A 12,986-nucleotide genomic window follows, 5' to 3' on the forward strand; every position below is an offset into this window, starting at 1 on the left:
CCCCTGACCCTCGCTCACCCTCCCAGTCAGTCCACCTGCCACAGTGGCCAGTGTGACCTAAATGCAGATCTAAGCTGGTGACTCCTCAAGACCCTTCCGTGGCTCCCCTGTGCCCTCGGGACAAGCCCAAATTCTGGGTGTGGCCTACAAGACCATGGACTTCCTGACCCTGGAAAGCCTGGCAACCACAGACGTCTCTGGGCCTTTGCCTCCACAGCCCCTCTAGCCGCCCTGGGCCAACTGCTGTTCACCCTCTGAGCCTCATCGTGGCTCTCCTGGGCAAACCTTCCCTGACCCCCTCAACAATTTCTGATTGGGTGACCCTTCTCCGTGCCTCCAGTCCCCTGGGCTTCCCCCATCAAAGCACATGTGTGAGGCTGTAAGTGTCTGACTGTCTGTCCCCCACCAGACTGTGAGCTCCCTGAGCAAAGCCAGCTTGTTCCTTATCAGTCTTGTTCACTCCCTTGATTTGTAGTTGATGCCAGAGGTGTTTGTTGAATGAATGAATGAGTCAATAAAGGAATGAAAGAAGAAATGAGTCCTGTGGGTCTCAGTTGCCCTAACTATAAAATGGGAGTTAGGTTAGCCTCGTGGCTCTTTCTGTAACGAGGTCTTCCCGCTCGCACCCCCAGTTTCTCATGTCATGTCTGGACTTCCCCCTAATTGTAGGCCCACTGCATCCTACTGGGCACTGTGCTGGGAATCACAATACTCCTCACCTCCTCGACCCTCACTAGAACTCCACACGACAGGGAGCCGTGTCCCCATCTAACTGACTGAAAACCAGACAGCGGTCCAGGGAGGGTGCAGGCTTTGCCCAGGGTCTCAGAGCAGGTCTGCAGCATCAGAAGCCAGGGCTCAGGACCCCTCCAGCACCAGGACGCACGCAGCTGGCACAGAGAGGGTGAGCCCCTCAGTCCACCGCCTGCCCAGCTCGAGGCCAAAGGTTCCCTCAGGCCCCCTTCACGGAGATGCTCACCATTTGATTTCCCCACGCCCGCCACACGGCATGCAGTAGTTGCTCAATTTAAACTTGTGCAATACGTGAGAAGAGACAGGAACCTGGAATATTCCTGATCGGAGGGGACACGCACCTCTACCAAGAGTCCTTGCTCCCTCTTCCTCAGACTCCCTCCCGAGAGCTCCTCGTCTCTGGGTCTCCCCCACAGGGAAGTGACTGATGACCCGGAGGACCAGCCAGATGTGGAGCTGATACCTCTTTATTTGTATATTTCATCACCTGCTGCCTGGCTTCTCCTGAATCCAGTCTCATGTCTCATGGTCTGGGGGGGCTTTGCTCCCCCAAACTGCCCCCCTAGCCCCCACCCCCGGCCCTCAGGAACTGTCCTCGGTCCAGCCTGGCCACAGAGTGGAGCAGCAGCTGCCAGCCCCATTTAACAGACGGGGACACTGAAGCCCAGGAGCGCAGATCCCCACCCGAGGTCACTCGGAGCTCTCCCGGGTTTCCTCTGTGTCCTCAGCAGGGAGGGAGGATGCGGCCAGGGCTCCGCGTGCCCTCACTGGGGGGCGGCTGGCTCCGGCCACGCCGCAGGGAGCTGCCGATGTGGTCTTTGAGGGCCTCCAGCCTCCGGGCCAGGTTTGGAACCGCAGCTCCACCTAAGGCAGAGTGAGACTCGGGGCCTGCACGCCCCTGGGCCCCTCCCCACCCAGGCCCTCAGGGGCCCAGCATCCTCTGGGGAGGCCTCAGGTGGTACCCACTCTCCCCGACCCCACATACACCTGGGCATGCAGGGGCCCCAGGAAGAGAACTCCAAGTTTGGGAACTAAAAGATCTTAGAAATCACTTCTCAACGTGCACCCTATTCAGAGATGGGAAGACTAAGGTTCCGGCCCAAGATCACAGAAAACACTGGGGGCTCCCCCCTCCCTCCCTTCCTCACCTCTCAGCACTGGCGATGTGTTCGGGGGCCCCACGGGCAGCGGGGGTGCAGAGGGTACCACCTCCTCCTTGGTCAGCATGTCCGCCAGGACTCGGGTCTGAGTCCAGTCACTCTGACTCCTGGGCCAGGGTGAGTTGGGCGGTGGGAGGTGAGCCTTCAAGTTCGCATGCCTCCTCCTTCCCCCCGCCCAGTGCCCCGGGGCCGGCCCACCTCTCTCTCGGGCATTTGGCAGAGCCAGGGCTGCAGGGGGGCGCCCAGGGCGGGGGCTGGGCAGACAGGGGCACGCCGCCTGGGGCCTGAGGGCCCAACACCTGCAGGAAAGAGCAGAGCCCACACTGGGTGACCTCAGCCTGGCCTCTCCACGCCCCACTCCCCTGGTGCCGACCACGCCACCACCATCCCTGCCATGCCTATCCCACAGGGCACCAAGAACATCAGGTGGGCATAAAGGGGTGAGGTCTTGGTCACTTTTTCTGTGGGCAGCGGATGGCCCTTGAAATGTCCTCTCTGGAGACAAGGAACTCCCCGAGGGCAGGAAGGATGTCCAGTCTATGTCTGCATCCTCAGTGCCCAGAACAGGGGCTGGTACAGGGCAAGGAGCTTCGAAAAGAGCTATTGAATGAGTGAGTGACCACGTGAAGAAGCAGATGCATAAACGAGTGATGTGTAAGTGGACGAATGAATGAGGGAATGGGAAAATGAGTTCCCGAAAGAAGCCAGGATGGAGTGGAAGGGGAGGTGAAATCAACAGCAATTCCGAACCCGGGGCAGAGGGAGCTCGAAGCCGGCCACTCACCCCCATGACCCAGCCTGGGACCCTGGATCCCTGGGGCCTCCCAGACTGCTGACCCCCTAGAGCAAGGTCTCCAGCTCTCCCCGCCTCCCCTCACCCCCACCTCGGCCTTTCCTACCTGGGGCAGGTAGAGCTCCCTCCGTGGGCAGGCCCAGGGAGCCAGTGGTGCTCGGCACAGGGGGCACAGGTGGCTGCAGGGGCAGCAGAGGGGTGGCAGGGCCTGCAAGAGGTCACGTCAGAGGCTCTGCGACGTGCCTGCTCCTCACCCCTCCAGGCTGGGCAGAGACTCACATGGCAGGAGGGAGCCGGCACCATCACACAGGGACACGGTGGGGCTGGGCCAGGGCCCGGCTGATGAAGGTAACAGGCAGAGAGGAGGCGCCTGGAGAGAACAGTGGGGTCCGTGCCTGCAGCCCTCAACCCCACCACCAGGCTGGCCCCCCAAATCCTCCTTTCAACAAACACTCATGAAGCATGTACCATGTGCCAGGCACCGTTCTCCATGCTTTACATCTGAACTCCTTCATCCAGTCTTTAGAAGAACCCTCTAAGGTAGACACTGTATTATCCCCATGTTACAGAAGACGAAACCCAGGCAGTGAGCCGTCATGTGGCTCGCCCAAGCTCACACAGCCGGTAGCTGGCAGAGCTGGAATTTGAACCCAGGTGGTCTGGATCCGGAGGTCAGACTCTAGACCACTCACTGAGCCTCCCTTTCCCCCTGCCCTCTGCACTGAGGCCGTGCTCACCGCTCCAGCTCGTGCACCTGCTGGGCCAGGAGGCGCTGCTCATCCCGGGCCAGGTCCCGGCTACTCTGCAGCTGGCTCTTTTCTTTCCTGGGAAGAGCAGTCCCCAGGACGGTGACAGGAGGCAGGCTGGCAGGGGTGTCAGTCAGCCCCTCCCCACTGCAGCAGAATATGAGCCCCAGGAGGCAGGTGGGGACAGAAGGGGAGCCAGGGACCAGGGAGGGGAGGCAGCTAGGCAGAAGCAGCCCAGCGGTGAGGGGTGGGGCGCAGACTTCCCCGGCGGGGGCCGGGCCCTACCTGAGCCTCTCATTCTCCAGCATGAACTCCTGAAGCATCCCGTAGAGGTTCTGCTGGGCCCAGGACACGCGGGCCCCACTGAGCCCTGAGGCTGCAGGGCAGGGGAAGGTGGCTGGAGCCCCAGGAGCCCCAGGCCCTATCATCACCCCACCCCCGCCCCCAGGGAGCTCCTACTCTTGGGGTCCCTTTGGCCCAGTTGGGACCGCAGGCGCCGGTTCTCCTCCTGGAGCTGCAATATCTCCATCTCCAAACGCTGGGGCTGCTTTGCCACAGGGGACTGTAGAGAAAGCAGCCCAGAGCTGCCATTTATGGTTGCACAAGTTGTGCACCGCACAAGAGCTTCCAGGGTTGGGGAGCGAGTGGAGCCTAAAATCCAGCCCATGCTTCACTCGCCAGCCTTGCATCCTGGCCCAAGGCTATACCCACCTGGAGGGGGCGCCTTCTAATTGCATCCAAGTGCCAGGTGGCCTTAGCTGCATGCCTGGAGGGCCCACTCTAAGCTGGACCTGCTCCAAGTCCAACCCCAAACTCAGTTCTGGTCAAACCTTGGCCCAGATTCTGACTCCAAACAAGACTCCACTTCAGCTCAGACGTAACCATGATACCAGCTGGGATCCTGGCTAGACCCTGAATCATATCCCAAATCAGACTCTAACCCCAGACCTGCCCTAACCTTGCCCATGACCCTGACTCCACCCACCCAACCATGACCCCATCACAGGATTCCAACTCCAATCCCAACTCCAGCTCAGCCCCATCGCCTGATCCCCCACCATCTGCCAGCCCATCCCTCTGCCTGTGTCTCCCTCCAGCCACCTTGGGGGCCTGTGGCCGAGTGGTGACCCGCTGTGCTCGGCTGGCGTACCGCAGGGTGCTGAGAGTCTCTGGAAGGCACTGGGCCGAGGGGGACACGCAGGCCACCTGGGAGGAACGCCCCTGAGTGTTCCCCTCTGGGAGCCCCTCCCTCAGGACGCAGCCCTCCCTGCCACCCCCCTCGGGTACCATGAGGGTGACCCCGCGCCCCCCCAGCGAGTCTGCCAGCAGCTTGGTGAGCTTGCTGTCCCGGAAGGGGATGTGGCTCTGCTTCCGCTGTGGGTCCAGCAGTAGGGAGATGCAGTGACCTGGGTGGGGACAGCAAGGCTGAGCAAGGTCACATCCCTTGCCCAAGGCCACCAGCTGGTGCGCAGCACAGCTGGGATCTCCACCCCGGCCTGTGTGACTCTAAAATGCCCCTTTCCACTTGATCCCATTACTCATGCAGATTGACCTCTGCCACCAGCCTGGGGCTCCTCTGGGCAGAGATGTCCACCCCCGACCGCCAATGCCCACCTAAGGGCTTGGGACTCATCGGGGCTCAGGAAAGGTCTGACAAGAGGATTGAATGAAGGGGAGCTTCCTGAGTGTCCCCCCACGCAGGCCATGGAGGAGGGCCGAGGCCCCAGCCCTTAAGGACCTCGAAGCCCATGACCTGGGGTGGGGGTGGGAAGACAGGTCAGTTCCCTTCCCCTCACTGGGCCTCAGTCTTCCTGACTGCACAAGGGGCAGGTTGAATGTCTGAGGGCTCATACTCTGCCCTTGAGTGTTTCTACCTCCCAAATTAGCACGTAACTTTATACATTATAGATTAACAAAGGCCTAAGAGGGGAGGCGCAAGGCAACAGCAAGCTGAGGCCAGAAGGAGGCCAGGGGCTCCCGGATCACAGCTCTTTAACTCTCCCCCACGCACTATGACTCTCCGGTGTACCCCCCTACGGACAGCGATGGGTCAGGCACAGAAGAGGGATACGGGCAGTCAGTCCAGTCGGCCCCCAGGTCTCACCAAGGGCCAGCAGGCTGCGGTTGATGCTGTTGGCCTCGAGCATCAGCTCCCCGCGGGATCCTGTGGCCGCCACCTTCTCACTGCCCGCCAGGTCTACAAAGCACAGCTTCCCCCCAACAGGGGGTTCCCCGGGGTCCACAGGAGGCACCTGCTGGGGTTGGGGGATCAGGGCTTGATGGGGACTCGAGAGGGGTTGTCCCCATCAAAGTCACAAGGGTTTCCACTATGACCTCCTGTGCATGCCCAAGCTGGCTAATACATCCAGAGGCCGACCTTTGCTGGGTGGCCCTGGGCCAGCTCCTTCCCCAAGCCGGGGCACTCACGGTTTGGCGGCTGATGTAGAGTGTGAGCAGGGCATGGCTTCGGCTGGAGGCCTGGTTCAGAGTGTGAGCTGAGCTCCTCCGACGGCTGAGTCCTAGAGGAGAAAAACATCAGAAGCTGGACCTGGGAGGAAGGCCAGGTGATCACCAGTGAAGAAAAAGGAGCAAAGGCATCCTGGTAGAGGGGCCAGCCCGTGCAAAGGCACGGAGGCAGCAAAGTGGGATGATGAGATTGGAACAGAAGGGCCTAATAGGCTAGGCTAAGAGGTATGACCTTTACCCTCAGGGCACTAGAAGGGTCTGGAGGGGAAGAGGGATGTGGTTTGCTGCATGTAGAAACAGGGATTGGAAACAGAGGGCCTTGAGGTAGGGAGACCTCTCTAGGGAGCAAAAATGAGGCCTCACTAGGCAGAGGCCCTGGGCTGGAGAGGAGAGGTGGGCCTGGAAAGAGTCTGGAAGGCAGAATCAGCAGGCCTAGGGGGTAGGGTCGGGGGACATCCTTGGGCTGTGTCTGCACTGTTGGTCTGCTGGCCCTTTTCTCCCACAAGGGTCATCTCTGAGTCCCACAGCTCCAGCTCTGGGCCCGAGTGCACCCTCAGTGAACAGCTGAGGAATGGGCGTCCCGGCACCCCAAAGCTCCCCTGTGTAGCACGCACCCATTTGCAGAAGCTCCATCAGGGCCCCCAGACTCCCAAACTCCACCACCCGCAGCTGTTCCACATAGAAGCCCCGGGTCTTGTCCCAGCGAACAGGGAGGGGCCGGGGAGCCCCCGGGCTCAGCAAGTCTCGAACCTGGGAGGTGAGGGAAGGGGCCCTTTCTGAGTCCTTGTTCCAGCCACCCGCCCCTGCCTTATTGACAACAGTCCCCCCACCTATTCTGCCCCTTGACCCAGGATCCTCCGAAAGAAATGCCTCCTTTTCCTTGCCGGCCCTTTCTACTCATCTCAGTCTCCCACCTGTTCATTGTAGATCTCCAGGTAGGAGGCCTGGAGGGTGACAGGGCCACCCAGGTGCTGCACGCGGTCTAACAGCCAGGTGAAGGTCCTCTGCATGATGCCAGCTAGGCTGGGGGGTACAGGCACCCCCTCTCCCTGGGGGCAGAAACAGCTGAGCCTGGGGCTGGGTCCTCATCCTCACCAGCACCACAGTAATAACCACCCTTTCTAGAGCACTCACTCACTATGCGCCAGGATCTATGCCAAGTTCCCACATAATATCTCATTTAATTCTCACAGTCAGCACTACCACTTATTGCACAGATGAAGAAACAGAGCTGGTAAGCAAAGGGGGCAAAATCTGAACTCCATATCGGGCAAGTCCCTTCACCTCTCCGGGCCTCGGTTTCCCTGTCTGCAAATAAACAGGGCTGGGCTGCATCGTTCGAGCCCCTTCCCTCTGCGAGGCTATGCTGCCTGCAGCTCCCCCGGGCTGCCAGCCCACCGATCCCGACCCGCAGGGGCTCCGCCTGCACTCGGCCCACCTGGGGAGGAGGCCCCGTCAGGGTGTAGGTCTTCCCGGAGCCGGTCTGGCCGAAGGTGAAGACGGTGCAGGAGTAGCTGCGGAAGGCAGGGGCGTGGCTGGACCCAGGCGGGGGATGGAGAGGGCGGGGGGTCAGGGCAGGGCGGGGGCCCGGAGCACCCCCAGCGCCTCACTCACCCGCGCAGCGCCAGCTCGCCCAGGCGCCGCACGCCGCACGCCCGGAACACGTCCTCCTGCGTGCGCGCCCCGTCCAGCACGGCGCCGAAGCGGAACGCCACGTCGGGGCCCCCGCCCGGGGGGCTCACCTGGGGGAGGGGGCGGTGGAGAAGGGGGCGGGGCACTCCGGGAGGGCGGGACCTTGGTGGGCGGGGCTCATCTGCGGGGGCGGGGCTTGGGGAGGAGGGCGGGGCTCACCTAGGAGAGGGCCGGGCCTGGGACAAAGTTGCCAGAGGAGAGGGACCCGGTGTCCTCCCGGTAGGTTTTTTTTTGGGGGGTGGGAGGAGTTCCTCACCTGCAGAGTCCTGGTCCCTGAGCAGTGCAGCGCGCTCTGTTCCCCTCGACGCAGCTCGGCCACGCTCATGGGACGCACCCTGGGGTCCGGCGGGAAGGCGGATGGTCCATCCCGCTGTCTCCATAGGTCCCTTCCTCGCTCGGACCCCTCCTAGACACCCTGTACCCACCTAAGCACCACCTGGATGGGCGTTTCCGGCCCCTCTGGCCCCTGCTCCAGGCTCCGCGCGGGGTCCCTGTGGCAGCAACGCGAGTTAAACCATCCCTGCGCCCAGCGGCTGCTCGAACCTCCCAGAATCTCTGCTTACCCGTCGGGGGACCCGCGTTCCTCCATGTCCTGCTTTGCACACGGAGTTAGCTCCGCCCAGTCTCGGTCCTTTCCCTCCCCAGTACCCTCCCTTCTCCACCACGCTGGGACCGGCTGTGCACCCCTTACATCCCCCACTGCCTCCACCCTTCTCAGGCAGCCGTTCATCCGGAAAGGCTCGGGCCTGCCCAGGGCTAGCTAGTTAAAGATTTACCCGCTCCCACCTCTGGTGGGAAAGGCTCTCCCAAGCTGGGGGATCCAGAGCCAGGGGGTTCTGGAATCTGAGGATCTCTTGCTCTTTTCCAGTACCATCTGGAGGGACCACCTAGACCAGCCTCCTCTGGGCACAGATGGGGATACCGAGGCAGGGTGGGGAAGGACTCGGTGAAGGCCACACAGCAAGCCTGGGCAGAGCATGGACCACGGACCAGGCGGGCTCTTCCAGCTCTCTCCACATACTCCTCCTCCAGCTTTGTCATGCCTCCCACCCTCAACCTCCCCAGCAGCACCAAGGCCCAAGGAGGGGAGGGGCATGGAGGGAGGGGTCCAGGTGTCAGCTCTAAGAATACCTGGCTGGATCCAGTTCCTGAGCTGAGCTGACAACAGGCCCCCATCCGGTTAAACATTGGGCCACCTGCTTCCCCAATGCCAAGGTTGATCCAAGGCCAGGTTGTTTAACCCTCTCCTGGTCTGGCTGATGAGAGCGGCAGAGACGTCTGTGGACGTGCCGGGGTGGGGCAATCACCCATCCAGTGCCATTCTGCATGCTGAGAACCGGGGCCCGGGAATCCCACAGTCTTGCTAAGGAGACGAGTAAGTGCAGTCTAGTGTGCAGGGGCTTTGGGGGGAGTTCCGAGGCCTTTGGGAGCAGGGAGGTGAGGGTGATAGATGAGGGTGTTCTAGTTGGAGGGAACGTGCTGCAGGAAGGCTGCCGTTGGGTGGAGAGATGTGTGTGGCGTGTAGAGGTGGTCTGAGGCTGGACCAAGCTCATGGAGGGTCCATCGGGGAGTCTGGACTCACTCTTCAGGGAACCAGGAAACCACTGAAGGGTTACAAAGAGAAATGACACCATCAGATAGGCATTATTATTATTATTGCCATTCTGGCTGTCTCTGCATGTTCTCTGAATATTTCTGTAAATTCCTCTTCTCCCAAACAAACATTAGGATGAAAGCCATAATAATCATCCCTCTCAGTGTAACACACTCTATATCACCACAAATGACAGCCAACCCTCAGAGCCATCCAGCCGGGGAATGGTTTATCGTGGGTGGCAGTGAGCTCCCCATCCACTGGAGGTGTGCAAGCAAGAGCCAGTTAACCTTTTGGTTATAGGCCCTTCCAGCTGGATCTATATAGAGAGGTACATTGAGCAAAGAGCCACTGTCCCCAGCTCTGCCACTAAAATACCACAGAGTCTTAGGCAAGTCATTTCCCCTGTCTTAGCCTATTTTCTTCCCATACAAAAGGATTAATGATTTTACCTAGTTGTTCTGAGATTTCAGTGAGACAGTGTCATTGAAGGCCATTCATAAATTGTAAAGAATTTTCTAAAGGCAAAAATAAGAACCCCCTAGGTGATCTCCAAGATTCCTTTCAACTCTGAAGTACCTTAATCTATTATATTTCTTGAATCCTTGAGGTGGACAGGACAAGAATTACTATTCCTGTTTTTTGGATGAAAAAACTGAGGAAAACAGAGGTAGGCAGAGGAGGCTGTCTAAGGAGCAAGCAGCTGTGAATGGCAAACTGAGAGGGTTTAAACCCAGAACTACAAATTCTGAGTCGAGTGCCGTCTGCTATGGCAGATGGCCTTTTTCAGTTGTAAACCCAATAAGTGAACGAGTTGCTCCTTTAAATGCTCTTCAGAGGGTAAAGGACGATCAGTCATTCACATCTTGGTGTGCACTGGCTTAATCAGACTGCTGCCCCTCCGAAACTCCACTGAGATGAGCCACACTGAAGGGATGCTGGGAAAAGCAGAGATAGGGGACGTGCGCATGAGGAGCTGTCTGGTGGGGACTCTTGCACCAGGCTCCCCAACCTGGGTCAGCCCCTGTACATCACTGGGTGTCCACAAGCAGGAGCAAGGTTCTGGTTCTGTTCTCTAACAGGGAGCAGGAACATCGGCCACCCTTAAATTGAGCATTCGTTCAACAAATTTTTATTAAGCCTCCTCTACGTGCCAGGCTTCCAGGCACTAGAGATACATCAGTGAACAGAACAGCCAATACTAAGTGTTTGTGGGCACGTGGAGCATCTAGAACTCTCATACGTTACGGGTAAGAGTGTAGATACAACCATTTTCTGGAAACTGTTTGGCTAAAGCTGAACATAATCCTATTTTATGATCCAGAATTTCCGCTCTTAGGTCTGTGCCTAATAGAAATGAGTACACACATTCACCAAAAGATATACAGAAGAATATTCATGGTAGCTTTATAGTCATATTAGCCACCACCTCCACCCCCACTACCACTATTTCTACCTCCGTCACCGTCATCATTACTACCACCATAACCCCATCACCATCATCACCAAAATTCTACCATCCCCACCAATACCTACAGAAGCAGCAGTCCCCAGAACCATTTAGTCACTGTAACCGTCATCACCATCTCCACCATCACCACCATCTCCACCATCACCACGATCTCCACCATCACCACCATCACCACCTCCACCATCACCACGATCTCCACCATCACCACCATCACCATCATCTCCACCATCACCATCTCCACCATCACCACCATCTCCACCATCATCACCATCTCCACCATCACCACCATTTCCACCATCATCACCATCTCCACCATGATCACCATCTCTACCATCACCATCTCCACCATCTCCACCATCACCACCATCTCCACCATCACCACCATCATCACATCTCCACCATCACCACCATCTCCACCATCACCACCTCCACCATCACCACTATCTCCACCATCACCACCATCTCCACCATCATCACCATCTCTACCATCTCCACCATCAGCACCATCTCTACCATCACCATCTCCACCATCTCCACCATCACCACCATCACCACCATCTCCACCGTCATCACTATCTCCACCATCACCACCTCCACCATCACCACCATCTCCACCATCACCACCATCTCCACCGTCATCACCATCTCCACCATCACCATCTCCACCATCACCACCATCTCCACCATCTCCACCGTCACCACCATCACCACCATCTCCACCGTCATCGCCATCTCCACCATCACCATCTCCACCATCACCACCATCTCCACCATCTCCACCGTCACCACTATCTCCACTGTCATCACCATCTCCACCATCACCATCTCCACCATCACCACCGTCACCACCATCTCCATCGTCATCACCATCTCTACCATCACCATCTCCACCATCACCACCGTCACCACCATCTCCATCGTCATCACCATCTCTACCATCATCATCTCCACCATCTCCACCATCATCCTCACTATTACCATTGTAATAGTAACAGGTGTAAACACTTCCTGTGTTTATCCATGTGAAAAAATTAAAGATACAACACCTGGGCCCCCATCCAGTGGTACCCTTCATTGACTGTGGTGCTGCCTGTTCCCACAGGTGGGGCTGAGTCCCTCTGTGTCCCCCTGCCCTCTTCACCCTCTTCTGAGCCTGTTCACTATTCCCAGACTGCACGTTTTCCTCGGGAGCAGTGGAACCCCTGGGGTTGAGGGAGGGAGAGAGGGAAGGCAAGCTGGGAAACTCAGAGCATCTTAGGAGCTGGCTGGCCCCTACAGGGGTGCATCTCCAGGCCTCACTAGAGGGCAGCAGAGCACCACGCCACCAGGACCCCAGGGCTCCTCACAAAGGAGGCTTTGTCAAGTGTGGCTGTGCTCTTTCTATACATTTTCTCCTGAGCTTGTGCACTGCGGAGGGGCTGGCCAGCATGGTGTTGTGGAGAGGGATGAACAGGCCCTCAAGAAGCGCTTCTTGAGGGAGTGAATAAAAGCAACATTGAGCAATCAGGGGACCCTCCCACGCACACCCCTGCTCCTGATTCCAGCCCTTCAATTCACTCTCCTCCCATCCGCCCCAGCCGTCCCCCCTGGGAAAACCCTACCCAGACTCCCTGGGGCCTCGGAATAAAGCCTGAGCTCCCCTGGCCAGCTGGGACTCAAGGCCATACGGGCTCTATCTCCTGCTGGCCCCTCTGGCTGTCCTTCTGCTCTATCCACTGCCCGCACCCCTGCATCCTGCACACCAGTGCAAAGCTTTCCTAGGCTTCCCTCGAATTCCTCTAAATCTTTGCCGCTGTTCTGTCTGCCAGGAGCGCTCACTTCGACCTGGTGCCCTTGTCCTGAAAGCTTTCCCAGAGGAAGCTTTCCTGGGACCCCCGACCCTCCAGATCAGGTTGGAACCGCATCCGTGTCCCCACAGCTGTCTGCGCTTCCCTCTTACAGCACTGACACACTGGGTAGCTCATCCTGTCTGTTGGGGGACAGGGACTGTGTTGGCTTCCTCCCTGTGGTCTCTGAGCCAGCACAGGGCCCTGAGCACAGTGGGAGCTCAGCAAATGTTGGTGGAATGAGCTGGGGAGGACGAAAGGAGGCTGCATCCCTCCCCGACCTCCTCTCCTCTCTCTCTCCTCCCTCCCTTCCTCTCAAGGCTAACCACAAACACTCAGCTTCATGATGTAAGGATTCACTTAGGGATTCATTTATTACGGAGATCATCAGCTCCTTCCACAAAACGGCTCTAAATGTGCCCAGAAGCTGGATGACACTCTCCCAGCCCCGGCCAAGCTGCCCTCTCGGACCTAACCGTCTGCTA

At 58.5% G+C, this 12,986-nt stretch overlaps 1 protein-coding gene across 1 annotated transcript; it reads right to left on the reverse strand.

The window, feature by feature from the left end:
• Nucleotides 1-1,336: 1,336 nt before the first annotated feature.
• On the reverse strand, nucleotides 1,337-7,594 carry KIF12 (kinesin family member 12). Its single transcript, XM_058524740.1, has 16 exons — nucleotides 7,533-7,594; nucleotides 7,357-7,432; nucleotides 6,833-6,967; nucleotides 6,533-6,668; nucleotides 5,880-5,971; nucleotides 5,557-5,707; nucleotides 4,740-4,858; nucleotides 4,554-4,658; nucleotides 3,912-4,014; nucleotides 3,738-3,828; nucleotides 3,444-3,530; nucleotides 2,986-3,076; nucleotides 2,813-2,914; nucleotides 2,112-2,212; nucleotides 1,902-2,020; nucleotides 1,337-1,617 (listed from the first exon to the last, which is right to left on the reverse strand). Exons 3-16 carry the CDS (start codon nucleotides 6,926-6,928, stop codon nucleotides 1,478-1,480), a joined length of 1,533 nt encoding a protein of 510 aa, XP_058380723.1. The 5' UTR covers nucleotides 6,929-6,967; nucleotides 7,357-7,432; nucleotides 7,533-7,594; the 3' UTR covers nucleotides 1,337-1,477.
• Between the last annotated feature and the right edge of the window lie 5,392 nt (nucleotides 7,595-12,986).

The sequence above is a fragment of the Diceros bicornis genome, chromosome 28 (genome assembly GCF_020826845.1).
Source record: "Diceros bicornis minor isolate mBicDic1 chromosome 28, mDicBic1.mat.cur, whole genome shotgun sequence".
Lineage (NCBI taxonomy): Eukaryota > Metazoa > Chordata > Mammalia > Perissodactyla > Rhinocerotidae > Diceros > Diceros bicornis.

What these genes read in the sequence shown, in the direction of transcription:
- KIF12 (XM_058524740.1), bottom strand. Translation starts at nt 6,928, where the DNA reads ATGCAGAGGACCTTCACCTGGCTGTTAGACCGCGTGCAGCACCTGGGT. An exon ending in CAGGTGCACGAGCTGGAGCG is followed by an intron (nt 3,077 to 3,443) that starts GTGAGCACGGCC and finishes TGTTCTCTCCAG; the next exon opens with GCGCCTCCTCTCTGCCTGTT. An exon ending in TGCCGGCTCCCTCCTGCCAT is followed by an intron (nt 2,915 to 2,985) that starts GTGAGTCTCTGC and finishes GACCTCTTGCAG; the next exon opens with GCCCTGCCACCCCTCTGCTG.